The 24668-nt window shown below is 50.8% G+C and overlaps 2 protein-coding genes across 8 annotated transcripts in view; both read right to left on the bottom strand.

Annotated features, from left to right (window-relative positions):
• Nucleotides 1-9844: 9844 nt before the first annotated feature.
• Nucleotides 9845-13065, bottom strand: SMIM12 (small integral membrane protein 12). Of its 6 annotated transcripts, XM_090269069.1 has the most exons (4): nucleotides 12911-13063; nucleotides 11242-11316; nucleotides 10842-10936; nucleotides 9845-10756 (listed from the first exon to the last, which is right to left on the bottom strand). In XM_090269069.1, exon 4 carries the CDS (start codon nucleotides 10749-10751, stop codon nucleotides 10473-10475), a length of 279 nt encoding a protein of 92 aa, XP_090125195.1. In that variant the 5' UTR covers nucleotides 10752-10756; nucleotides 10842-10936; nucleotides 11242-11316; nucleotides 12911-13063; the 3' UTR covers nucleotides 9845-10472. The 6 variants fall into 6 exon arrangements, with proteins under 6 accessions (XP_090125195.1, XP_090125194.1, XP_090125197.1 ...); XM_090269068.1 differs by lacking the exon at nucleotides 11242-11316; XM_090269071.1 differs by lacking the exons at nucleotides 11242-11316; nucleotides 12911-13063 and adding an exon at nucleotides 12685-12901.
• A 4169-nt stretch (nucleotides 13066-17234) lies between these two features.
• DLGAP3 (DLG associated protein 3) overlaps nucleotides 17235-24668 on the bottom strand; it is a 58069-nt gene continuing 50635 nt past the window's right edge. For both annotated transcript variants that reach the window (XM_090269076.1, XM_090269075.1), the window contains exons 9-12: nucleotides 20278-20762; nucleotides 19216-19307; nucleotides 18814-18957; nucleotides 17235-18108 (exon numbers count right to left, since the gene is read on the bottom strand). In XM_090269076.1, coding sequence (XP_090125202.1) covers nucleotides 17893-18108; nucleotides 18814-18957; nucleotides 19216-19307; nucleotides 20278-20762 — 937 coding nt within the window. In that variant the 3' untranslated portion in view covers nucleotides 17235-17892. The remainder of the gene's footprint in view (nucleotides 18109-18813; nucleotides 18958-19215; nucleotides 19308-20277; nucleotides 20763-24668) is intronic.

The following is a 24668-nucleotide window of genomic DNA, read 5'->3' on the forward strand; positions in this document are numbered from 1 at the left end:
GAGGGAGCCACTGAGAGCTGGGGAAAGGCCATGTGCCATCAGAAGTCCCTGAAATGCTCTCTAGCCCACCTACTGAGGCTGCATGGAAGTGACGGGGGTGGACGGGGGGGGGGGGGGGAGTTCCAGGTCAAGTCCAGGTGCTCACTTGCTATCCTCAGCCAGTGCAGAGCCCCAGAGAACTACTTCTGAGTCACTTCCCCTCCCTGCATTCTGCTTAAGTGAGCTCAGTGGGGAAAGGCTTTACTAGAATATCAGCCTGAACCAACTCAACCAGGCAGGTGACTCTTCTGGAAAAAATAATGGAAGTGATGTTTGGATTCTCAGTGCTGTGTCTATCACTCCCTACCTAGAAGAGTACAGAGACAGGCAGGGTGCAGAGGTGCAGGGGGACAGGGGACAGGGGGACCCAACGCAGCTAAGGGCGGCCCCTTCAAAGCCAGCATGCCCCCATGGGGAGAGCCTGGGGCCGAGGCCAGCCTATGAACGGGCGTCTAGAGGAAGGGCATCCAGGCTCTGATAAGGCAGGGGAACAAAAGGACCCGAGCCTGGGGCCCCTGACTGTTCCTTCACCCCAGAGACCACAGGGATAATCAGCTCCCAGGGCCTTCCGGCCTCGGGAGTTTAGGTCCCACCCTAAGGCCTCTTGGGGACAGGAGGAGGAGGAGGAGCCAACCCCAGCTTCAGCCCAGGCCCAGGCAACCAGCCAGGGACCAGCAGGACCTTGCCTGAGAGGCTGGGCACCCCACGTCCATGGCTCTAGCTGCTGCCACCCTCCCCTGTGGAGATTTCCACACACACAGTCCCTTCCATGCCTCTGTCCTGTCTAGCCTCCTGTGACAGACTGAATCATCCCCTCAACTCCCAAAATCCATATGTCGAAGCCCCAACCCCTATACCATGTGACTATTGGGAGGTAAGGCCTTTAATGAGGTGATTAAGTTAAAATGAGGCCATTAGAGTGGACCTAACCCAATGTGACTGGTGTCTTCATATGGAGATTTGGACACAGAGACACCAGGGCCTCCTGTGCACAGAGGGACCGCATGTGAGGGGGCAGCAAGAGGTGGCCACCTGCAAGTCAAGGACAAAGGCCACAGAGGAAACCAACCCTGCCTGACCTCGATCTCGGACTTCCAACCTCCAGGGCTGGGGGAAGATAAAGGTCTGCTGGGTAAGCAGCCCAGCCTGTGGTGTTTTGTTGCAGCAGCCATGAGGAACTGAGACACCTTCCCTGCCTCATCTGGGGATCATGAGGGGTCTGGGGGGACTTCCTCCTCACACTCTCAGCTGAGCCTCACATCAGGTTGGTGCTCCAAGAGTCACAATAACCAGGCAGGACCCCTTCAGTCCAGCTTCTACGGCCTCCTCCAAAATCTCCATTTGCCTGCAGGCCAATCAGTGAGCCAACCAAGGCAGGGCTGTGTGGGTGCTGGGGACAAAGGTGTGATGGCCACTGTAACAAGAAGATATCTTGAGACCCACAAGCAAAGCAGGCAACTCCACAGAATATAACAAATTTATTATAGGGCAATTTACTTACAGGGATGTGGGGTCGGAGTGGACAGATGACCAGCGGTCCTGTGAAAATGATTTTCCGCTAACAGGCCCATTGCAGTACTTTTTTAATAGTGTAACTGAGGAACAAACAAATGACAAGACCAAGAATGCAGGGCCCGTACCTCCTGGTGGTATGTGGCAGATGACTGTTTATAACCGATATGCCTATCAGTTTGATATTTAGCTCAGTTGTAATACCATTCCAACTATTACTAACAAAAATATCTATGGCTGCATATTCAAGGAACACAAATAATCACCTAGAAGGCTTTGGTATGCTTTGCTAAGGACATTAAGGTTGGTCGAAGGTCACAGCATGGGAACTCCAGGGCACAAAGATGGAGTCGGCTTTGTGCACATCCGCGTCTATACAGGAGCCATCTGGGGCTGGCGACACCACCAGGTTCCAAGGCGGCGCAGGAGCGGCGGGGTGATGGGGGCCCAACAGGAGGCAGAGAAGCATCAAATGGCAGAGCCAGAGGACCTCAGGGCCGAGGATCAGCGCACCTGACCATCCCCCAGCCTCTGCCACGGCGTTACTGTAGGCCTCAGTTTACCCTCTCTACTCAGGCAACCCCTTATAGTGCCCAGAGGGAGACCAGAGTCTTGAAGTGTGGGTAAATCCATGGGCTGGAAAAATACCACTAATCAAAATAACCAATTTTTCCCAAGTGCTAATTACATATGAGTCTCTGTTCCAAATGCCTTGCATGTTTTGTTTTAATCCTCACAATAACCCTATGAGATAAGTAACATTTTAGCCCCATCTGACACATGAGATTGAAACACTGAGAAGTAGCTTGGCAAAGGCCACACAGCTACGAGCAGCAGTGCTGGGCTTTGAACCCAAGCAGGCCAGCTCCAGAACCAAGCTTCTTGGAGGGGCTAAGGGAGGCCCCAGCATGTGCCAACAAGGCAAAGGCCAGCCAAGGACAGGCCTTTAGGGAAACAGCAGCTGAACAATAATCCACCTTGTCATCAATTGACTGAATTATAAACACACAGGACTCCATCCGTGGGACAGACGGTGACCTCCTAGCCTCCCACACATGGGGAAAACAGCTTGGAGAACACCAAAAGGGCAGAGCTACCCCAGAGGCTTATCTTTGGTCTGTGCACCAGGAAAATGAAGCCGGGAAGGGGGCAGGAAAAGCAAGCTGCAGCCTCCACCAGAGGCGCAGGTCTCGTGAGCTGCCGGCAGAGAAGCTGTAGCAATGCCCACTCTGTGCCCGATGGCAAGCTGGCCCTGGAGGGCGTCTGACCTCATTAGGTCAGCTGGGCTGCAGGCATGATGACAAGATGCAAACTGGGATGGGGGCAGGGCACAGGGTGGCTGCAAGCCTAGCTCTGCCAAGAATTCCCTGTGTTATCTTGGGTGAGCCATTTCCTGCTCTCAGCCTCAGATGCCCGCTGTTAGCCTAAGGAGACCTGGCGCCCTCCTACCTTCTATCTGAACTCCTTGGGGATGAGGGACGCATGACAAAAGGACTTCATAAAAAGGCAAGAAGTTTACGTCAGCTCCTTGATGCAGTGAGGAAAGCAAAGCCTGCCCTGGCTGCAAGGATTCCTTCTGCCTCACCCTGCCAGCCTATCCTCCCCTCCCAGGCCTCAGCCAGAGGGAAGAAGTGAGGGGAAAGTGGAGACAATGCAGGGACACTCCAGAAGCAGCAGTCCCTCGGGCTCCCAGGCACATTTCCTTGTCCCACAGGGTCAGCCCAGCGGTGTGCTGAGTCTCAGGGAGAGCCCCACCTGGAAAGGGCTTCAAGTGGTCCCCTGGGCTGCGACCCAGGGCCTTCCCAGCCTCCTCGGAGTGTCCCCACCCACCCTGCTGCAGGGCTTTGATCACTGCTACACGAAGGGTTTCCTGAATGCTTTCCTGAGGACATTGTTCCCCACTGTGGAGTCATCAAGGTCAAATTCATCACGGGCCATGCTGGTCCAGGTCCTACCCAGTGGGGGAAGCCAGCCCTCTGCCCAAGCCCTACTTCCCCTGAGAAAAGCAAGGCAGCCATGTCTTTGGGTTTAGCCCTTTTACTTGCCTCGGGGAAGGTAGAGCTGTAGCCAAACACTGCTGCCCTGAGACCGAGGCTGTTGCCCTCAGAGTACACACCTGGCAGTCCCACCTTCCAAAGGGGCTTGTCTCCGCCCCGCCCCAGTGGCCGCTCATCCCACAGTCACTCTCAGAGGCCTCCTCATTCATTCAACGTTTATTGGAAATGACTCTGTGCAACCCTCTGCGAGGAGCAGGGATGAGTGAGACGTGGCCCTTGCCCCCAAGGAACTCAGTCTGGGGGGAAACAGGCACACGCACATCACAGTGCCTTGGAGCAAACGCTGCAGTTGACTGAACACAGGGCAGGAGGGGCAGGCGGGGAATGACAAGCCCTGCTTAGGGGAGCACATACAGCCCCCCATAGGCTAAACCCTGGGGTGGCCAGGGAGGCACGAGGCACACTGCACACCGAGGCAGCAGAATTTGAACAAGGCCAATCCGCTCAGGATTGAGGGGGATGGACGAGGCTGGAAGACAGTGAAGGATCTTGCGTGGCTCGCAAGGCGCTTTGGTGAGAGGAGCCACGGGGTCCTTTAAGGAGTGACCTTACCAAAGATGTGTTTTAGAAAGAAAATGCTGGCAGAAATGGGGAGAATTTTCAGGAGATCAAAAATTTAGGCAAGAGGCGATGAGCAAGAAGAGAAGGAATTCCAGATGTAGAAATGAGTTGCCACAGGTTGGTGACAGAACCCAGGAGAGGAGCTGGAGGGGCAGAGTCAGAAACCTCTTGAGCAACAGGACAGAGGAGACAGATTATGCCAAACACTGTGCTCGGTGGTTACAAACATCCTCTCAAACTTTGTCCTCTGAGGTAGGCAGAATTATCCCTATTTTACAGATGACGCTTAGCAAAGTTGTGACTTTCCTAGCCACACCAGAGTTAAGCTTCAAACCCAGACCAACACTTTTAACCATCAGACTACAGCAGTCCCTCTCTATATCACGGTTCACTTATCACGGCCTCACTGTACATGGGATTTTTAAAAATATTATATTTAATTATTTATCCCGGATTTTTTGCTATATCACGGGATTTTGCAGTACTGTATACATATGTTGTTAAAGTTATGCAGGTTTAAGAGTGTAGAATATGTTTAAGAACATAAGTAGTGTTTATAAAAGTGTGGAAAGTGTTAATAAGGGAGTAGGAAAGGTTAATAAGGGACTGGGAACGGTTTATAAGTGTGTGGGAAGGGTTTATAAAGCCTTAAAATATATATAAATACTAAAATAAATGTAAGATTCCTACTTTGCGGATTTTCCCCTATCGCGGAGGGGTCTAGAACGTTATACCCGCGATAAATGAGAGAATACTGTATTTGGAAAATCCAGACAGAGATGTGCAGTAAGCTGTTTCAAGAATGATCTAGAGTTTATGAGGAAATTCACAACTAGAGGTGGACATTTAGGAGTCATCAAGTTAGATACAGGTAGTGGCTGGAGCCACAGACGAGGCTCCAACTGTCCAGCAAGAAAAAAAAGCCAAGGAGGAAGCTGGAAGAACGCCTGCATTTACAGGAGTGGGGAGCGCGGGTACAGGACGCTGCGGGGGCGCTGCGTCCGGCGAGAACCCCGTAAAGAGCACTGAGTACTGCCCATGGCCACTGCATGACTAGGGCTAAAACGGGGACATGAGGTTTGAAACTACAAAGGCTTTCAGCCGAAATGCCTTTGCTGCTGTTGCGGTGCAGGAGAGCACGCAGCACAGGGCAAGGCGCAGCCCAGGGATGGGATGGGGACTTGAGGAGCTTGGTTTAAAAAAAAAAATCACCTTGAAGATTGCACCCAAGAGCCGCAAGTGGAGAGCGCCAGGCCACAGGGCTATGCAAATATTCCCAGCTGCACTTGGCAGCTCAGGCCTCGAAGCAAACAGAAGTGGACAGTGGAGCCCGGGTCAGAAGGGGCACAAGGGCACAAAGGACTTCGGACCCTTCCAGACAGGAGAGCTGCCCTTGCTGGGTCGCCAGTAAAGATCTTGAAAATCTCAAGTATTTGAAGGAACTGTTTGGCATTTTTTAACAAAAAGAAAGCCAGGGTTTATCTTTGCATTATGTAAAAAGGATGTGATAAACAGATAACAAATGTTAACAAAGTTAATTAAAAACAAATGACCTTTTTAGGTATATCAAGAGGCACCACTGGAACTGATATACTCTCTCCTCTACCCATTCTCCTGATATGTGACATTTCTGGACACCCCACAACACCGTCCTCCCCACTTCTCATCTCTGCCCTTGCAGACGGCACCGATGGAACTACTCTTCAGCAGCACAGGCCTGGCGCCTGCAATCCCCCAGCCAGCCTGGTTCTTATGTGAGGCCGTCCTTTCTGTACACTATCCCCATGAAGCCCTGAGCTGTGAGGGCCCCTGTGACCACTCTTCCAGTCAATGCCACTCTCGTCTCTGGCTTCCCGCCTCCCCAGGACCGTAAGGACACATGCAACTATTGCAAAAAAATTAAAGTAGCTAATATACCAGGGGGAACCCCCCCCCCCCAAGCACCAGAATTATCTCCTGGAGGGCAGGCCCCTTTTAATGCAGGCTTCCGCCACAAGGTGAGTTCTCTAGGAACCCATCTGTATAAGTGTACCAGCTGGTGTTGTTGTGAGAGGCTGCTTTTGGCTTCAGTGAATTTTTCTGAGACTCTTTCAATGCATTTGCCCATTTTGTGATGGGTGATTTACAAGCACACCTGCCCACACTGTGCTGAGTGTTTAGCAGTTTCTGACCAAAAACGGCATGACCCCCATGCCTCACCCTCCCTATCACCCCATCTCACCCCAAGTGACTTCTTTTGCTTCCCCAATGAAAAAAGTCCTCAAAGGGAAAGTTTACCATGTGGAAAAGGTGAAACAAAACAGGGCAGAGCACTAAAAGGTATCAAAGTCAACAAGTTCAAAAACTCCTTTGAGCAGTGGAAAAAGTCTCGATAGGTGTATTGCATCAAATGGAGAGTACTTTAAAGATGACTGACATTTAAACATGTAAGAATACATAATTTTTGATAAATAAATTCCCAGATGTTTTGGGTGTCCCCCCTTATATATTGAGTTGCCATGGACTCTGCTAGGAACGTTACATATTACCTTCTCCTCACAACCGCCCAGCAGAAACAGGCCTTCTTATGCCCATTTCACAGATGAGGATACTAAGGTTCAGAAAGGCTAAGAGGCTTGCCCACGGTTGATCAGCTAGTTGTTGAGGCAGGATTCACAATTCAGGTCCGTCAGACTCTAGATCCCACTTTGTTTTTACTCCACCATGTGGCCCTGGTTCCCCACTCTACAAGTGCCCAGAGACCCAGGCCAAAGTGGAAACGTGAGCTTTTTCATGGCCGTAGCCAGGCTCCCAAGTGATTCTGAGGACCCCAATCCCACAGTGCTTCGCCCCACTGGCAGCCCGTGGGAAGCCAACAAGAGTCAAAGGGCTCCCTGGCAGGCCTGTCCTGGCAGCTGCCCAGCGGACTTGTGCTAACACAGCAATAGACACAGGAAAGGCTCCAGAGAGGATGGAAAAGCACCAGATGCTGGGCCGCTGACGAGAGAGAGGTGACTCCTGCCTGCCGTGCTCAGGCAGGACAATGCTGCCCTAAAGCCACCACCATCACTGGGCTGGGAAGAGACCCACGGTGGAACAAGCAAAAAAGCCCCAAGCACATCCGCTTACTAGTGTTTCAGTGAACATGACCGTTGGGCCAGTCCAAGACGGGGTCACATGCCTCCAAAGTGAATCAGCAGGCACGGAAGAAAACCCGCTCATGCCCTGGTTCGTCCCAGCAACCCTGGCCTGCCGTTGCACACGTCCACTTCCGCCCTGCTACTTAACGTCACCCAGCAGGCAAGAGCATGCACAATCCTACAGCAGTCTAGAAGCAGATCTCAGCCAGCCGTGGGAAAGAAAGCTCACCGAGAATATAAATAGACTTGCTGGAGGCAGAAATTCAGGGAGGGCGAGCCCCAGGAAATGAAATTATTTAAAAGGGGGCACAATTAAAGTGAGCCTGGAAGAAGGGAGCAACTTGGGCTTCCTCAGTCAGGCACTGGGAGGAGGTACACTGGCAGAGACAGGGTTATTCTAAAATATTCGAAAACCCAAAATATCTTAGTCTATCTACGGGGAAAAAATTTTTGGTGTTTTTTTCTGTAGCTTTTCTGTACACTTATGTTTTGCTTAGGCTGACATTACACTACATATGTGTGGTATGCTCAAAACTGTCTCAAGGGAAACCACTCCTGGGATCTAATATTTGCCACAAATTGTTAGGTTGCCAAATAATTAATTAATCAATTAAGAGGAGGGGGCAGATGAGAGGTCACAAATTGGCAGCCATTAGGTCAAATTAACCCCATGGGTATGCTAGCATGCTTAGAACTTTTTTCAAAAATGAATTGTCACCCTGGCCAGGTGGCTTAGTTCATTGGATCATTATCCCATGTGGCAAAAAGTTGCAGGTTCAATCCCCAGTCAGGGCATTTATGGGAGGCAACCGATTGATGTTTCTCACATTGATATTCATTCTCTCTCTCCCTCCCTCTCTCTCTAAAGGTCAATAAAAAATAATTTTGAACCCTGGCTGGTGTGGCTCAGTGGATTGAGCGTCGGCCTGCGAACCAAGTGTCGCTGGTTCGATTCCCAATCAGGGCACATAACTAGGTTGCACATCAGGTCCCCAGTTGGGGGTGTGAGTGAGAGGCAACCACACAGTGATGTTTCTCTCCCTCTCTTTCTCCTTTCCTCTCTCTCTAAAAGAAAATAAAATAAACAAACAAATAAATAAATTTAAAAAATAATAATAATAATTTTGAAAAACATAGTCTCAGGTAAGAATTTTAAAAAATTAAACGAACTGTCGACATTTAAAAATCATAAGATTACATACACACACAAACACATGCATAAAAATCTGAAAAAATCTGGTATCATCGGGCAAGCAGCAGAAATAGGAAGATGCTGAGTAGCGACTGCCCCCTTTAGGCAGACCTGTGCTTTCCAGTTCCTGGCCTTGGCTCTGACCGCTGTAAGCACTCCTGGTTAAGCCCAGTGAAGGGATCCCGGGCTTGGTCATGCTCAGGACTGCCACAAGGGGGCAGCACTGGCCAGTCAAATGCCCGCCCATCAGCCAGAGCCTGTAACCAAGTTCAGCTTGGCATTTTCTTTCAGAACCAAAATTCCCATTCTTGCTTCAGCAGCAGACATTCCTTCCCCATGAGAAGCAACAGCACCTGATGTCAACATTCTCACTAACCCTGGGTGACCTGACTTGCTCCCTCCGCCTCTCTGGCCATCACCTCCCACATCTTTCCAGCTCCTCTCACTCCACAGCTAGTATCTCCACCTGTTCAGGAAGTCTACCTTCATCACCTGTTAACACCATCAAGCCTCAGATCCTGAGATAGGAAGCAGGCAGACACCATTTCTCTTTTTAAAGGCAGTTCGTTCTTCATCAAATGTGCACTACTTGCCTTTGAAAGCTTACTTAGGTTAAACCTCAGCTGATTTCATGAGACAATAGGTTCTCACTGCCTCTTCCTGCCCTCGGTTCTCACTCCCCATCCCACCTCACTGGCAGCATCTTAAGTGGTCGCTTCTAGTACAAACTTCTACAGCCCTTTAGGGAAGACATTTGGTATAATGTGTTGAGACCCTTAAAACTGCTCATACCATTTCATCCAAAATGCCATTTACTCTTCCTACCATTTAGTCCAAAATGCAGGAAAAGTCTTACACCTGTACAAGATATGCATTGCACTGTTTATGCTAGTGAACAACCAGAAACAACCCAAATGTCCACTAGCAACAAGGAAATGGTTAAAAACACAGCAAAATGTTAGCTTTTAATTGTGTTAGAGCCCTGGGAGTGTACGTACTACAGCCCTTTTTAAAGAATCCTTACCAAATGCTCTTTAAAGTACATACATTACTTTTATAGGGAAAAGTGTGTGAGTGGCTGTGTTTGTGAAATTGGAAAACTTGATAGCAACTGTTAAGCTCCCTGGTCTATTCTAATTTAGATTTTGAAAGGTCTAATAAGCCTCGTAACATCATGACAGAGAAGTTCTTGGGAATCTGTGCCTACAGAACCCACCACCTCCAGGACCCCATGCAACCACACGAGTGAAACAAAGCTCCCAGGATCCTGGGGGCCTTGGTTAAGGGCCAATGTTATCCTACCCTGAAATGCCCACACTTGCGTAGCTCCTAAGGAGACCCCAAACACCACCTGGAAGATAGGATTAGATTAGTATGGTTCTCAGATGCCACTTTAATCAAGTTTTGCACTATACAGTGATGGGGGGGGTGAAAGATGACAATTTTTGCACAAATTCACCTGCCCTGAGGTGAACAGCCTGAGCTGTCAAGAACAGAAAAGTGCTCTCCTTCCCACGGGAACCCCCCACTTCCTGAGCTGGTAGGACAGGATTTCCGAAAGAAGGACAGGGCAAACGACTGAAGGGAGCCATGAGTTCTTCCCATGCAAACTCTCCTAAGGCAACACCCCATCCCATGCACTTCTGCATGAGGCCAAACCGCCTCCCTGTGGAGACAGACAGCCAACATCCATGTCATAACACTACTTCCAGCAGTGCACCCAGAAGCCCAGGAGCCTGGGCACTTGTGGCCACCATACAACAGATGCAGCCTGCAGGCCAGAACCCACCAGGGCCTTCCTGTTCACTGGCCCCTCAGCTGCTAGTATGTCTTCCTGACCACAGCAGAGCAGCCAGTGTGTGTGGCTGCGTGGTGCCAGATGGGCCAGAACAAGCAACAAAGCAAATCAGATGTGGGTTCTGGAGCTGGGTCAACATGGTGGCAGGACCAGTCACAGCCTACAGAAGGACCTATAGGGCCCTGTGTCCTCTGTTAATTCTTCTCCGGGCGGTTTCTGTTTAGGACAGCTTTAGGGGCAAATTCCAGCTTGTCCTTAAGGCTCACCACTTGGGTGTGGTCCTTGCCTAGCAGCTCATCCAATTTGCGGTCCTCCCGACGCTCTGAGATGCTCTTCTCCTCCTCCACAGGCTGGGGATCCTTTCCTCTGATGAACCATTCCAGGTGGTAGCCCACAGCCCCGACCACGAACGCCACAGGAAATGTGACATAGGGAGCATAAGTACGCACTACGGTCCAAAGCACAGGCCACATGGCATCTGCAGAAGAGCACAAGGCAGCATTAGGGAGATGCCATCACCCCCTCCCCACCAAATGGACCACCTAGCAGGGCTCCCCACTTACCAGGCAGGTTGGCACAATGTGCTGAGCACACACCCCATGCAGAGCAATGCAAGAAGGTACTTGGCTTTATGTAAGAGTTGGGTCCCTAAAACAATCTAGAAAATGTCAAAAGATTCTATTGTTAGAGAAGGGGAGAAGACTTCCCCAAGAGGGGACCTCTGGGCCTTACCTAACAAAGCTTCAAGCCTGTTCTTGACCCCAGGCCTTCCTTCCACAGTTTGCCAGCCTTTCAAGAATCGGAAAGAAATCTTTCTGTCATGTCCACCTCCTGAGATGGATAGCATTATCAGAGGATTAGGTAATTTGTCCAAGTCTCAACTAAAAGATCGTTCCGCTTGCTCCTGTAGCTACCTCTGCAACTTAGCTACCTCTGGCCTAAAATGAACAATCAAAACCTCACCAAGGCTAAAGTGACACTCTCCCTTTCTCTCCTTGGGTCCAGTTCTCTTTGGAGAAATCCCAGCATTCTGTGGACCTAAGACAATAATGGGCCATCAGCAGGGGGGAAATGCAGCAGATCCAAGATTCCCCTCCACACTTGCTATCTTAGCACCAAGCACTCGGCCGGACAATTCACACACTGGTCACCATCTGATCCTCACAACCCCTCTATGAGGTGTGAGCCAAGATTTCTATCTGAGGCCACAAAGGCTCTGGGACATTGTATTAATGTGCCCAAAATCACTAGAAATGACATAGCCGGTGATTTTGAACACAGGTCCTCCAACTTCAAATCCTGTGCTCTTTCTAGTGGAAAGAATACACTGCATAAAAGTGTATGGTTTCTGTGCAAATCCTGAATTTGGGGAAAGCGTCTATGGTTTTTTCCCTTTAGCTTGGCACTTTGCTACCTAGAAGAGCTCCCTTTTCTGCAGACTCTAAGATTATACTCAGAGATTTGTGCAATTATAAAATTTAGTTGTTCAAAGAGGCACCCCTAAAAAATCTCAAACCTAATACTTCTCCATCTTCTTCCCCAGCTTTTGAGCAAGTTCTCTCTTTATAAGGAAACACTTTCCCTAAACAGCAACTCTCCATTCAGATTTCCAATTTTCATTAAAACATAATAAGAGTCCACAAGTATTACCTGTCACACATAGCACAAGGTCTCTCTGCCCTACTCACATTCTAAACATTTTCAAATAAGTCAGTTAGTTCCTTTAGTTAACATTTATAACCACTCCCTCTGTGTCACACACTGTGCTGGCCTACCCCGCTGTCTGAATTCCTCAAAACACTAAGCTCCAAGAGGGCAAGGACGAAATCTGTGGCCCAATGCGCCCCATCCAGTCCCCCATCCCTCCCACCTGGCCTGGCATAAAATGCTCCAAAATATGTGTTGAATGAACGAACGACAGCTCAAGCAACCCACTAATGTAGAACCACAGCAGGAATCCACCCGCCCGCCTTTGAAAGGTAGCAGGAACACAGCAGGTGCCTTTGCTGATTACAAGCAGCGAGATCCTCTAACAAGCCATCTCCAGGGTGGCAACATGAAAGAGGCAAAAGTGTCTGGCAAATACTGTGACGCATGTTTCCAGCCGAGCTTGAAGGGAGCCTGAGCATCCGGTAAAGGTCAAATGGGTTGCTGGCAAACCTGCCCCTGTGCCGGGAGCCCGGAGGCCCGAAGAGACTCAAATCTGCAGTCTGAGATTTGAGAATTGCTAACAAGGGCAGAGGAGACCTAAGAGGGTAGAAGATTAACTCTGACCGTCCCTCGAGGCCGGACCAGGGATGGGAGCGCAAGTGTGATCAGGGTCCAACGTATCTACTCATGTCCCTCCGCTGGGCTCCCTGTGCGCTGTCCCTGTCCCACCAGCAGGGTCCTTCCTCACCCACGTGCCTGAGGCCGAGAAGCCCTGGACGCAGAGGGCCGGCTGGGAGGCCAGACTCCACCCCCGAGCCCCGGGAAGAGTGGGTGCCGTCGGGCCTGGCCAGGGCCGGAGCGGACAGTCGTAATCACCCCTCCTGTAACTCAGAGGTCAAAGCTAGGATCCGTCGCCAAGACAACGGGCGGCCATGGCAGCCGCCCCGGGGAAGGGAACTGTCGGCTGGGACCGCGTGCTCACCTGAGCCGCAGCCGCGCTCCTGCGTCGGGCCCCCGCCCTCCGCCCGCTTGCGGGGAACACCGTTGTCGCCCCTCCCAGCTGCCCGCGGGGCCTCGCCCGGGACCCCGCCCACCGAACGCCGGCTCGGTCGGAGCGCAGGGACTGGCTGAGCTCCAGCCAAAGGACCCGAGCAAGCCAGGCGTCCGCAACAGAATCCGGCTGCGCTGAGTTAGACACACGCCCCCTGGGGGTTAGGAGGTTTATCAGTGACGTAATCACGTGCTTTTCGGGTGGAGAAAGTGAAAGGTCATCCATTCATTAATTCACCTTACGTTTACAGGAGTCTTCTAAAACCCAGGTGTGAGCGCACACACACAAAAAAAGACCTGATCCTTGGCCTCAATATAGTCTATTGCTTAAGAACTCTTCATATCTGAGCTAGCTTTCTAACTGTGACCTTGGAAATAGTATTAATCTGTTTTAGTCTCCTTTCCCTCTTTTATGTGAAGGTAGTAACACCTATTTCACAGGCTGTTGTGAGGGTTAGGTAAGATTAATGTATGTAAAGTGCTATACCAGGCACATAGCAAGCAGAGAAATAAATGGTACTATTGTTAGTCTACAAATAACAGAAACTGTATAGTAAAACCTAAGTTTTACCTGACCCTTCAGGTACAAGTATTCACTCCCTCCTCTTTGTCCCCACTTCTCCCTGTACAGACGTCTATTTTATTGCGAAAAGAAAAAACACGGCAACGCTCAGGCTCCATAATGCTCCCACCTAGCCCTGCCTTTCCGCTCTCATGCCACTAGTCTCAGCTAGGCTTGTTCATTTATCATTAGTAATACATGCTAAATCCTCCTAGTCCTCCATGCAGACCAAATTTTTTCGTACCTCTGAGCCTTTACTTATGCTTTTTCATCTACCTGGAATGCCCTTCCCACCCTTCTTTACCAAGTGACTCCGGTTCATTTTTCAAGCTTTAGGAATACCACCGTAGAAGCCCCCTGGGCTGCATTATTACCCTTCCTCTGTAGTCTCAAAGAGCTCAGTGCTAAGTTCTGGCAGTGGAAATGGAGAGAAAGGAATAGCATTAAGAAATATGCAGGAAATTGTCATTAGCAGAACTTGTTCACTAACTGAATAGGTAGAGAGGAGAAGGGAACAGAATTACCTAGAATAACCAGCATTCAGTCAGCCAATTAACATGTGTTAGGCATCAGAGATGCAAAAAAAATGACTGGGACAATACCTACCCTCAGTTCTCTGACTGATGGGCAAACAGACTGGTCTACAAAATATCAATAGAGTGTGAGAAATGTGGCAACAGAAGTATGCACAAGTGGCATAGAGAAGGAGCCCAGAAAGAATTAGGGAAGGCTCCCCAGAGGAACCTGCCCTTGAGCTGAGTCCCAAGTGATGGCTAGCAGTCCCATCAGGCACAACGTAGTAGGGCTCAAGACTTAAGAATCAGATAGACATGGGTTCAAATCCTGGTTCTGCTGACTGCAAAGCTCAGAAAAGCTATTTATGCTTTTAATTAGACAGTAATAGTACCCACCCCCTAGGACTGTTCTGAGTACTACGTCGCCTAATGTGTATAAAGTGCTTGGCGCAGTATTCAGCATTTCCTAAATGCTCAGTAAATAGTCACTGGTATGTTCAGTGTACTCCAAATCTATGTCCCCTTCTGTAATGTCCTATGTCCATTTGTGGCATTACTTAGTCACTAAGCCAAAAACCTAAATGACACCTTCAAAGTCTCTTCATCTTTGCATTATTCCCAAGATCCAGTTTATGCATAGCACCTATGCCTTCTGAATGTCTCTCAAATTAATCGTTATTATCTCTTATCTAAACCACCTTAGCAACTCCCTCAGTGGTCTCCCTGCCTTCCATTTCCCCTTTCAGTGCATTTCCATTCTGTTGGCTAAAGGGTCTTTCAAAAAATTAAATAAAATTTAAATGAAATCTCCAGCTTAACCCTCCCCCCATCCAGGGGTCCCTTTCAGTCACATCTCCTCCCTGTTCTCTTCAATCTCTGCTCCTGCCCATCATACCCCACACATACCCTCCCATGCCTTTGCCCAAGCTACTCCTTTTGCCTTCAATAAATGTCCTCCCTTCTCTTTCTTGATTACAAAACTCTAACTCACCTGCAAGACCCAAGTCAAAAGGACCCTCTCGCAGAAAGTTTTCCTAGACTCCCTGGATGCTCCCCAGTCTCTTCAGCTCTTCTGAGAGAGTAGGTCTCCCTTTATACTGTACCTTTCTGTTTATGTGCCTGGCTATGGCCAGACTACGAGCAACTCAAGCATAGGGAGTGGATCTAATCCTGCACTTATCCAGCACGACCCAGGCCACAGTACCCAAAGGAGACTACCACCCATCAGCCCCATGTAGGGAGACTTTAGAAATCTTGTCTGTAGAAAGCTGACCACACAGTTGAGATGCTGACCTGTTTCTCCCTGTCCATTCCCATATATATACTTCATGGTCCTGGGAAAGCTGGCCCAGTTTCTGGGAAAAGACAAAGACCCATTAAAAAAAAAAAAAAAAAACTTAAAAAAAAAAACAAAACATATAATGTAGAAGGTTAAACTCAGACTCAGCCACTTCCCAGCTTTGTGATTTGGGGTAAGTAGTTTAGCCTTTCCAAGCCTCAGTTTTCTCATCTGGAAAATGGTGGTGATAACAATACCTGTTTCATAGGATTGTTCTAAGGATTGTCTAGTTCAAAACTCACCCATGACCCAATATTAGAGATGAGAAACAATCTCAGAGAGGTGAAATGACCCACCCAAAGCCTCACTTTGCAAGTCTACAAGAAATAGACAGATGAGCCTTTCTAGTGGAAAGTTTTGGGCAGTCATCCAATCTAGGTGTTCCCAGACCTAGATGCCCATCACAGTCACCTGGAGCACTTGTTAAAAACTCTTCTGAGGGCAGAGAGTATACGCACTAAGTCTTGGGCAGGAATCTGAGATCAGCCTGAAGCTGATTCACTTTGGGGAATTTGGATCCCATGGGGGCCCTCTTCACCTTCCAGTGGTCTCATATGAGTGTGTATAACCTCTTGCCTTCCAGGCAGTCTCCCAAACCAGCCTGTAAAGTATCTGTTCATGCCACTCTCCTGTTCAAAACCCTTCCATGGGTTGGTCTAGCCACTGTGATCCCTGGGCCTTCAGGACCCAGGCCTACCCTCCTTGAGTTGCCCAGTGTGACCAAGCCCCTGCACTCCCAATGCCTTTCTTCTCCAGGCCCTTGCACAGCTGTTCTCTGATCTTGGGACCTTCTTCCCAGCCCCAGCCCTCCTTCAGTGGCTAGTACCTTACCATCTTTCCAGTACTCAGCCTTATCTTTTATCTGCTTGTTCACTGGTTTTTCCCATAAGACTGCAAGCTCCATAAAGGTAGAATCTACACTTGTTCAGGGCCATCTCCCTGGTGTTGCTGGATGCCAACAGTGATTCCTGATAAATATTTGCTGAATAAATAAATGAGAATTGACTAGTCCAGTGTGACTCAGAAGAGCAGCCAACCCCTTGGAAAGCTTTTCCTCCTACCTCAGGGTGACACATCAACCCCAGCGACTTATTTAGGGAAAGGTGGCTTTCTGGGTAGATATATCATCAAACCCTTCCTGGGCTTGCAAGGCTGTAGAGCAAAAAGTTCATGGTTAGTCTGACCTGGGTCGAACCACCCTTAGCCCTGTGACTTTAGACAGGTCACTTAACCTCTCCTGAGCTCCCGCTTTCTCATCTGTCATAAAAATGAGCCACATTCATGTAATGCACTCACCCTTTGCCTGACCCACAGTAAGTCTCCAATAAATGTTAGCCATCACCACTAGGTCTGGATTGCTATTTAGCTTCCCAGGAGAGTTCTGTTCTCTGCTCTCACCAGTGTCCAGCCCTAGGAGGCATCAGAAAATACGTTGGCCCTAAATTGAAGTTTTTCTGCTGCTGATCAGGAATGACTGGAGCAGAGGGAACACTGGGCCCTCAGGGGAAAGGAAACCAATATTTGTCCATCTCAAAGAATAACCACATTCCCTGTTTATTGAGCATGTGCTGTGTGCAAGGCATTGGGCTGGCTCTGGGCTCCCCTCTCTGGGAGAACCCTGGAGGACTGGGAGGCAGAAAGGGAAAGGAGTGAAGTAAAACACCTCCAGGAGGGCTCAGGTCCTTCTGTGGCCACCCAGGGAGCGGAATCTTTCCCCAGCTGGCTCAAGCAATCCTGACTCTCCCCAAACCAAGAGCTTGGGCTCCCTGCCTCTCCTCCCTCCACCCCAAGTCCCCCATGCACAGCGCAGAGGTGGCTTCTTCAGAAGAGAGCGGCCGGCTTGAGTGCAGTTCTGCAGTTTTATTTTTCCTGGGATACTCAAGGGGATGTGGGAACAGCCACAGGTGTGGTGAGGGGAAGCCCCCATCTCTCATCCCCAGCATCTGGGAAAGGAGAGAGGCCCAGGCGCCCTGGTCCTGGGTTGGTCCAGCCACTGTGGTCCCTGGGCCCGGTGGGCTGAGGGCTGAGGGTGGAGCCTCTGGAAGGGTGGGGCGGGCTCCTAGGCGGGGTTCGGGATTCTTCATAAAAAGCCACGAAGCTGATCCCCACGAAGCCCAGCCCCGCGGGGTGGTGGGGTGGACGCAGAGCCCAGATGGGGGACCCGGCCCGGCCTGGCCCGTAGGGGGGGGTGGGGTTTGTAATGGCAGAGATGGTACCCATAGGTAGGAGGTGGGGGCGAAGCCTCGGACCAGGAAGGAGGGGGGTCCAGTTGGGGGCGCAGAGCGGAGAGGCACGGCCCCCAGCCCTGCCCGGGCGCCTTCGCGTGGGGTCAGGAAGGTAAAAAACCCACGAGAGTGTGACGGGCAGGAGGGGCCGGGGCGTGCGGTGCCGGCGGGGCGGGCGCACGGGGCGGCCCGCGTTCACAGTGACCTCGACGCTGGGTGTACAGTACGGGTAGAAAACCACGGGCCCGGCCCGGACTGGGCAGGCCGGGCGGGTCACAGCCTGGTCTGGGCCTCGGGGATGTAGATCTCGATGCTGTCGGCGCTCTCGGTTGCCGAGCTGTGACGGAAGGAGGCGGCGCGTTTGGCCGCCAGGAGCCGCTTGCGCGCTTCCTGCCGCTGTCGGTCCACCGAGTCCAGGGAGCGCTCCTTCACCGGCACGCCCCGGCCACGCGAGGGCTTCTTTGGTATCGGCGGAGGGACCTTCTCCTCCTGTCGGGAGAGGGGCGGGGCTCAGTTTGGGGGCGGGGTCTCACCTGACCTCCCAATTCACACCCCCAACTCCCAGGATTAACCTCCTGCGGCTCTGAGCGGTTAGAAGCTGCTCTTTCTTTGTGCCAGCACCTGAAGCCCCAGGTGTACCCACAAGGTCAAAACCCATATTTTTCTTTAAGAATTGATTCGAAGGCCCTTTGGTGGCACCATTCTTGACAACTCGAATCAGAGGGTTGGCTCCCTCTGGGAAGTAAATGTTTTCACTCCAGGTCAAGAGAGACCAGGCAAGGCAATGGGGGTCACATACCAGGCTTTGAGGCCCCATTACAGACAAGGTCTAGTGAGATGATGGCTTTTAAGAGACTCTCAAGGTTTGAGCTGAGGGCACTTCGCCTTTCGGGAAGCTCTAGGCCTGCTTTCTCAAGCTGCAGCTAGCCCAATGTCAAGGTAGTTGCTGCCACCTCGGGTTTCCGCCAGCTTAGGCAGTGATAAACACTGGGGCAAAGCAGACAGCAGTGACCAAGAGTGTGATCATTTTGGAAGAAAATGGTCACCATTACCTATCCATGGCTGCCTTTGCTGCCTATGGGTCTCTTCTCCTATCTCCAACCTCCCCACCCCCACTCCCCCGCACCATATGCCTCCATGGGGAAGGGCATTTTCCAGGGTCTGGACTCTTGGTTTGGAGGAACCTTCCCCCACCTTAGGCTCCAGGAGTTTCCAGCTGTTGGCCTTGAGTTGCTGTAGCTCCAGGAACTTGAGGGTCACATCCTCTATAGAGAGCTGCAGGAGGTCCCAGAAACCCGCCAGGTCCTGGAAGGTGGGCACAGGGAACGCAGTGGGGTCCTGCAGAGAGAGGGAACAGGAGAGGCAGCCAGTCAGGGAAGTCTGAGCCCCAGCCAGGACCAGAGAAAGCCCTGCCCACCCTCACAGTCAGGAAGCTCAAGCTGGGAGAGTGGGGTGGGGACCAGGAGACAGGGAATCAAGAAAGCTCAGGCTTCCCGCTCTTGGATACAAACACCTGGCCTCACGTCCAGGCATACACACACGCTGGGTCACACCAGGTACACACATCTGGTAGGCTCGACACCCAGGGGAACTCACCATGCTTTGCTGACACAGCCGGAAGAACTGCTGAACCTTCTGGGACAGGAGAAGTTGTGTGCTGCCCACAGCACTGCGGATCTTCTCCAGGACTGGGGAGCAGAAGGAGATTGGGGGGGGGGAGGATGATGCATTTCCTTCCCTAACCTCCAGGAAGTCTGCCCTGACCCTCACCCTTCCATTATCTGACACTTTGTGTCTCTTCCTGCCCCCTCCCCACTCCATCCTCAGCTTCCTAACAAGCAGCTCCTATTCCACTTCACCAGGGAGACTGTAGCCTCAGACACTGATGCTTCTTCCTTCCTACAACCTACATTTCCTGAGTGCTTATACTCTCAGGTCAGAGAACAGAGGACACCAGCTCCAGCCTAACCCCATAGCCCTATGGCTGAGCAGGCACTAGCTCCATGACCACCTACTGGCTGAACTGTGTCACTCACCAGTGTACACCTCCTTAACTCATTAAGAATTGCTAAATAATTTCATGTGTATGACTCCTGTCGTCTGAGCCACTATGCAGTCAATTGGGGACTCTGGGGTGAGGCTCTCTCCCCCCAGATTGACCTTGCAGGGGAGGGGCACGTCTTCCTGGCTTAATCTTCATCTATGCCTCGAACATGACCTGACATTGTGCATTGCCTGCCCCTCTGCCTTAAATCCTGGTCCCACCACTTGGATCTGGCCCAGATGCCTACACCAGCGCAGATGGGAAGAGTTCCCTTGGCCCCCGTGGACTTGGTGTCTTGGACTAGGAGTCATCTCCTAGAAGCCCTGCTCCCTCAAACTGGAGCTAGCCCAAGGTCAAGGTGGCTGCTGCCATGTCGGTGTTCTGGCAGCTTAGCCCGATCACTTTCCCAAGTCAAAGCCCTAGCTTCTAAAGCTGCTCCCTGTTTCCTTCCAAGAGCTCCCAGAATGCCCTGCTGCCAATGGGGACCCATCAAGGTCTGGTGCCAGAGAATCAAGCTGTAGGACCTCAACCTCCCCTCCAACAAAAGAGCTCTTCTACGGAGCTGCTGCCCCTCCGCCCCGGTCTTGATCCCTCCATGCAGTCTTCTCACTCACTCTCCTCGGGCAGCTCATAGTCCTCCGCCTCACGCTCCATCTGTTGGCACCAATGCTCCAGCTTCTCCACTTCCGCCCTCAGCATCTTGATGAACCACTCGCCATCCCGCGGGCAGGGGGACGTGCGGCCTGAGTCGGGGAGGCTACGTGAGCCACGCTCCATCCAGGAGTCACGGCGTCCGGCCCCGGGGCCGGGGGTGGGGGCAGGGACAGGGCCTGGTGACCCATCGGTGGCCGGCGGCTCGTACGGCAGTGGGTAGCCCTCGCGGTAGGCCCACTGGCCCTGCGTGTGGACCGTGCGGAAGACTGAATAGGTGGGGGCCCGGGGCCCTGGCTGGGGTTCAGAGGCGTGCCTCTGGAAAGAGCGTCCGAACTGTAGGGCCTTGTCTTCTGTGGCCACTGTGGCCAGGCCGGCCAGGCCCTCCAGTTCCAGGTCTGCCTGCACGCCAGCTGTCACACTGTTGGAGCGCTTGAACCTCGCCCGCCTGGTGAGAGACGTGGCTGTCATCTCTGCCCTCACGAGTATCACCCCAGCCTTTACTCCCACCCCAGACTAAAAGGAAAAGGGATGAGAAAGGAAACCTACAAAGTGATCCACAACCTTTAACTATATTATTCCTTGCGATAGGTGGGTATATATTATACTTACCTGTTGCACCACCTCTGGACAGGGTGATACTTAAAACATTTAACATGCGCAGAACTACTGGCATACACCAGTGGGGACAGACACAGCTCAAGTGCTAGAGCAATGCCTTCAGAAGCTGGACTGGGGCGGTGGGGGAGGTTACCAGAGGGGCTAGGGAGGGGCCAGGGTGGTGGCTCTTTACCAATGAACACAGAAGTGTTGCAGCATTTTAACAAATGCTATGTCTTTGCTAATTTACACCAGATGTACAGATATGTCCTTGGCTTTACAGACACATGAATAAATTAAGGCCCAGGGAGGCCCATAGGCCCCCAGATACAAAGTATTAATAGCAGAGCCAGGGTTTGGACCCAGGGCTGCAGCTCTGTCCACAGCCCAAGCACTTCCCAAGGCACCAGCTGCCAGAACATCAGGAAGAACTGCCTTGGAACAGCTGGGAGGAAGGGAGGTGGCAGCAGCTGGGAGGACTTCTCTAGGGACCACAAGGGCTCAGCCCAGAGCCTGGCCAGACACAGTCAGCTGATGCCAATGGAGTTGAATTAAGTTGTTGGCAGGAATGACATAAGGCCTGGAAATTTCTTGTCTTTGAGTTAATAATAGGCAAATCATATACAAAACAGAAAGTCAACTAGCCTTGCTCTTCCCCCCACCTCTGGGTTCTATGAAAAAGTCAGTGGCCCCCTGAGGTGCATGAGGCTGTCGGGGGGGGGGGGGGGTTCAAACAATACTGGAAGTGGGAGTCAGAAGACGCGGGGGTGAGTGGAGAGGTAGACAGAAGTTTGAAGTCTGGAAATTCAATGACCATAAAAGAAAGTCTCTTGTGTCCTAAACAACCTCTGCCCTTGTATGGTCAGGAGAGAGGGGCTTGACAGCCAGCTCTAGGGGCCCCTCCAGCTTCCCAGTAGGTTCTCCCAACCCCCACAACTCCAGCCTTCCTCTTGCTGCCCAGGCCTTCTCTCTCTCCCTCCCTGCCTGCCTGTCTTGCCTGCCTGGTTCCCTCCAGCTGGCGGGCTGCCTGCTGGGAGCCAGTTGCCATAGAAACCAGGCCCAGAAGGATGCTGCAGGACCCAGGAAAAAGAGATGCACTCATGTGCAGTATCCAACAAGCCCTATGTCCCAGCCCCCACCCAGAGAGAGAGAGAAAGCAAGAATAAATCACATTACCTCCCACATGATCTTCACCTTGGTGTCTGCCCTGTTTTGCCCTGGTCCAGACTTGCATCACCCTGTCTTGACTATTGGATCTACCTCTTTTCAGATATCTCTGCTTCTGCTCAGTATAGCACAGAAGAGCACTGGATTAGGAGTCAGACGTGAGTACTAAGGCTGGTCCTGTCACTATGTGCTTTTAGGAAGTCACACCCTCCAGCTAAGTCATCTAATTATGTGTGTGTGTGTGTGTGTTTGTGTGTGTGTGTATAAAACATATGATTAGAGATTATATATAAAACAATAACAATGGACCAGGAATTGCCAAGGTCCCTCCTCTCTATAAAATTACACCTTACATATTTTAAGATCTGGGACCCAACACTCCCTCACCAATCCACCCGGAACTGGAGTAGTCTTCCTCAAGTTGACTTCTGCTCAATTCATTCCCCTCCTCAGACCTCTTCCATGGCTTCCCATTGCCAACCAGATACAGGTCAAGCTTCCTCTGCTAGCATCTACCCAATGCATTCTCCTGGTTCCCCAAGTAGATTATACTGGCCCTGACTCAAAGCCTTTGCCCATGCTATTCCTCTGCCTGAAACAGCCTCCCTCTTCCTTGCTCCCTGTCCATTCTCTGCCCAAGTCTCCTCTTCCTCTGTGCATCTCCAGACTGCCCCCAAGACCACCCTGTGTACCATAGCTCCCTCAGCGGTCTTCTTGCATTTAGAGATAGTCTCACCATTTGATTAAACTGTTCTGCGTTTCTAGTGAGAGTCTTGTGTGTCTAACTGAACTATTAGGATGCACTTTGGTTCCCTTTGAATATTTTTGTGCCTTTGAGCTCCTTCAGGACTCCAGAAGTTGCAAACTACACAGATAAAAGATGGGGCGTGCCCCAATAAATATAGTATTGAAGACCTGCCTTCCCTGTTTGCTTTCCTGTTCTCCCCATGGAACATGGATCTGTCCCTTGGCACCACTGGGCTTGCTGCCTTTCACCTGTCCTCTCAGAGGTCCTGAGAGGACCACACTCTCTTGATGGAACAGGCTACACAGTCTGGAACAGAAGCATAAGTGCCCCAGGCTTCATGGTTCTCAGTCAGTATTTCATGGAGCTCTCTCATTGGGTCTACTTCAAGGAAGCCCAAAGAAGTTGAGTTTATGGGATTACTGAAATCAAGATCTTCATTGACACTCCCAGTTAGGGGACAGAGAGTTGCCCAACACAAGGAGGGGTTGGTCATTCTTGTGCAAGTGGCATTTACAGCCAGAAGTGTGGGACAAGATCACCCAAGAAAAGAGCAATGGAACAAAGATACAAAATCCCAGGGGAACCTGGACATTTCAGGGCATGGAGATAGTGTAGCCCCCAAGGTTCCCAAGCCAGAGAGGACAAGGAAGAAAACCAGGACAAGACACCTAACGGCAGATAGGGGACATGTGGGTCTCAAGAAGGGATGAGCAATCAACAAGAAAAATGTAGCCAGTTAAGAAGGAAAGGTGTCCATTGATTTGGCAATATGGAAGAAGGCAGGGGTTGTCAGGAGACAGAGAAAACTAAGCAAGACAACTCTTGAAAAGAGCTTGTTGAGAAGGGAGGAAGAGAGAAGACAGTGTATCTTCAAGGGAGATTTTGATGGTTGACAAATTGCATCTCAATAAATCTGGGGAAAAGAAGGGAAGAGTGTTTTGTTTAGGATGGTTCTCACAAGCCACATCCCAAGGTGGCATGGGGGGGAGTCTGGGGGAAGTAAGCAGAATAATGACTGCCCAAAGAGGTCCATGTCCTAATACCCAGGACCTGTGAATGTTACCTGCCATGGCAAAAGGGACTTCGCAGATATGATTACTTTAAGGCTCTTGAGAAGAGCCTGGATTATCCACGTGTGTCTAATTTAATCACAGGAGTCTTTATAAGTGAAAGGTGGAAGCAGGAAAACCAGTCAGAGAAAAAGTTGGGACGATACGCTCAAGGCTGGAGTGACGCCAGGTGAGGACTCAGCCTGCCATTGCTGGCTTTGAAGACAAGAGTGGGCTATCGGCCAAGGAATGTGAACCGTCTATAAACTGGAAAAGGTGACAAAGCAATTCTTCCCTGCGTCTCCAGAAGGGATCAGTCCTTGATTTTAGTCCAGTGAAACCCAGTTCAGACTTCCAATCTCTAGAAATATAAAATAATAAATACATTCTATTGGATGCCACTAAATTTGTGGTAATTTATTACAGCAGCAATAGGAAATTAATACAACCTGTAAGGAGAAGTCAATTGAAGATAGATAAGAGAGGGCTGGTAGTCCAAAGAATCAGAAATTAGGGGGACCCCAACACCCTCTGAGCACTTAGTACGTACTAAGCACTGTATATGAATAAAAACGCTCGATCCTCACGAACAGTCCCATGATAGGGATGTTGGTACCACCCCTACTTACAGATGAGAAAACTGAGACTTAGACAAGCTAAGGGACTTCCTAAGATCACAGTTATCAGTTTAGTACAGTCTGGTTGCAGAGGCCAGCTCTTAAACCACTACAGTCCACTGACCCCCTAGGACTGAGGGCGAAGGGCGTCTTTAATCAGGAACAGATGCCTC

Source organism: Furipterus horrens, unplaced genomic scaffold, assembly GCF_987537825.1.
Source record: "Furipterus horrens unplaced genomic scaffold, mFurHor1.1.pri manual_scaffold_3, whole genome shotgun sequence".
In the NCBI taxonomy this organism is placed as follows: domain Eukaryota; kingdom Metazoa; phylum Chordata; class Mammalia; order Chiroptera; family Furipteridae; genus Furipterus; species Furipterus horrens.

What these genes read in the sequence shown, in the direction of transcription:
- SMIM12 (XM_090269073.1), bottom strand. Translation starts at nt 10,751, where the DNA reads ATGTGGCCTGTGCTTTGGACCGTAGTGCGTACTTATGCTCCCTATGTC.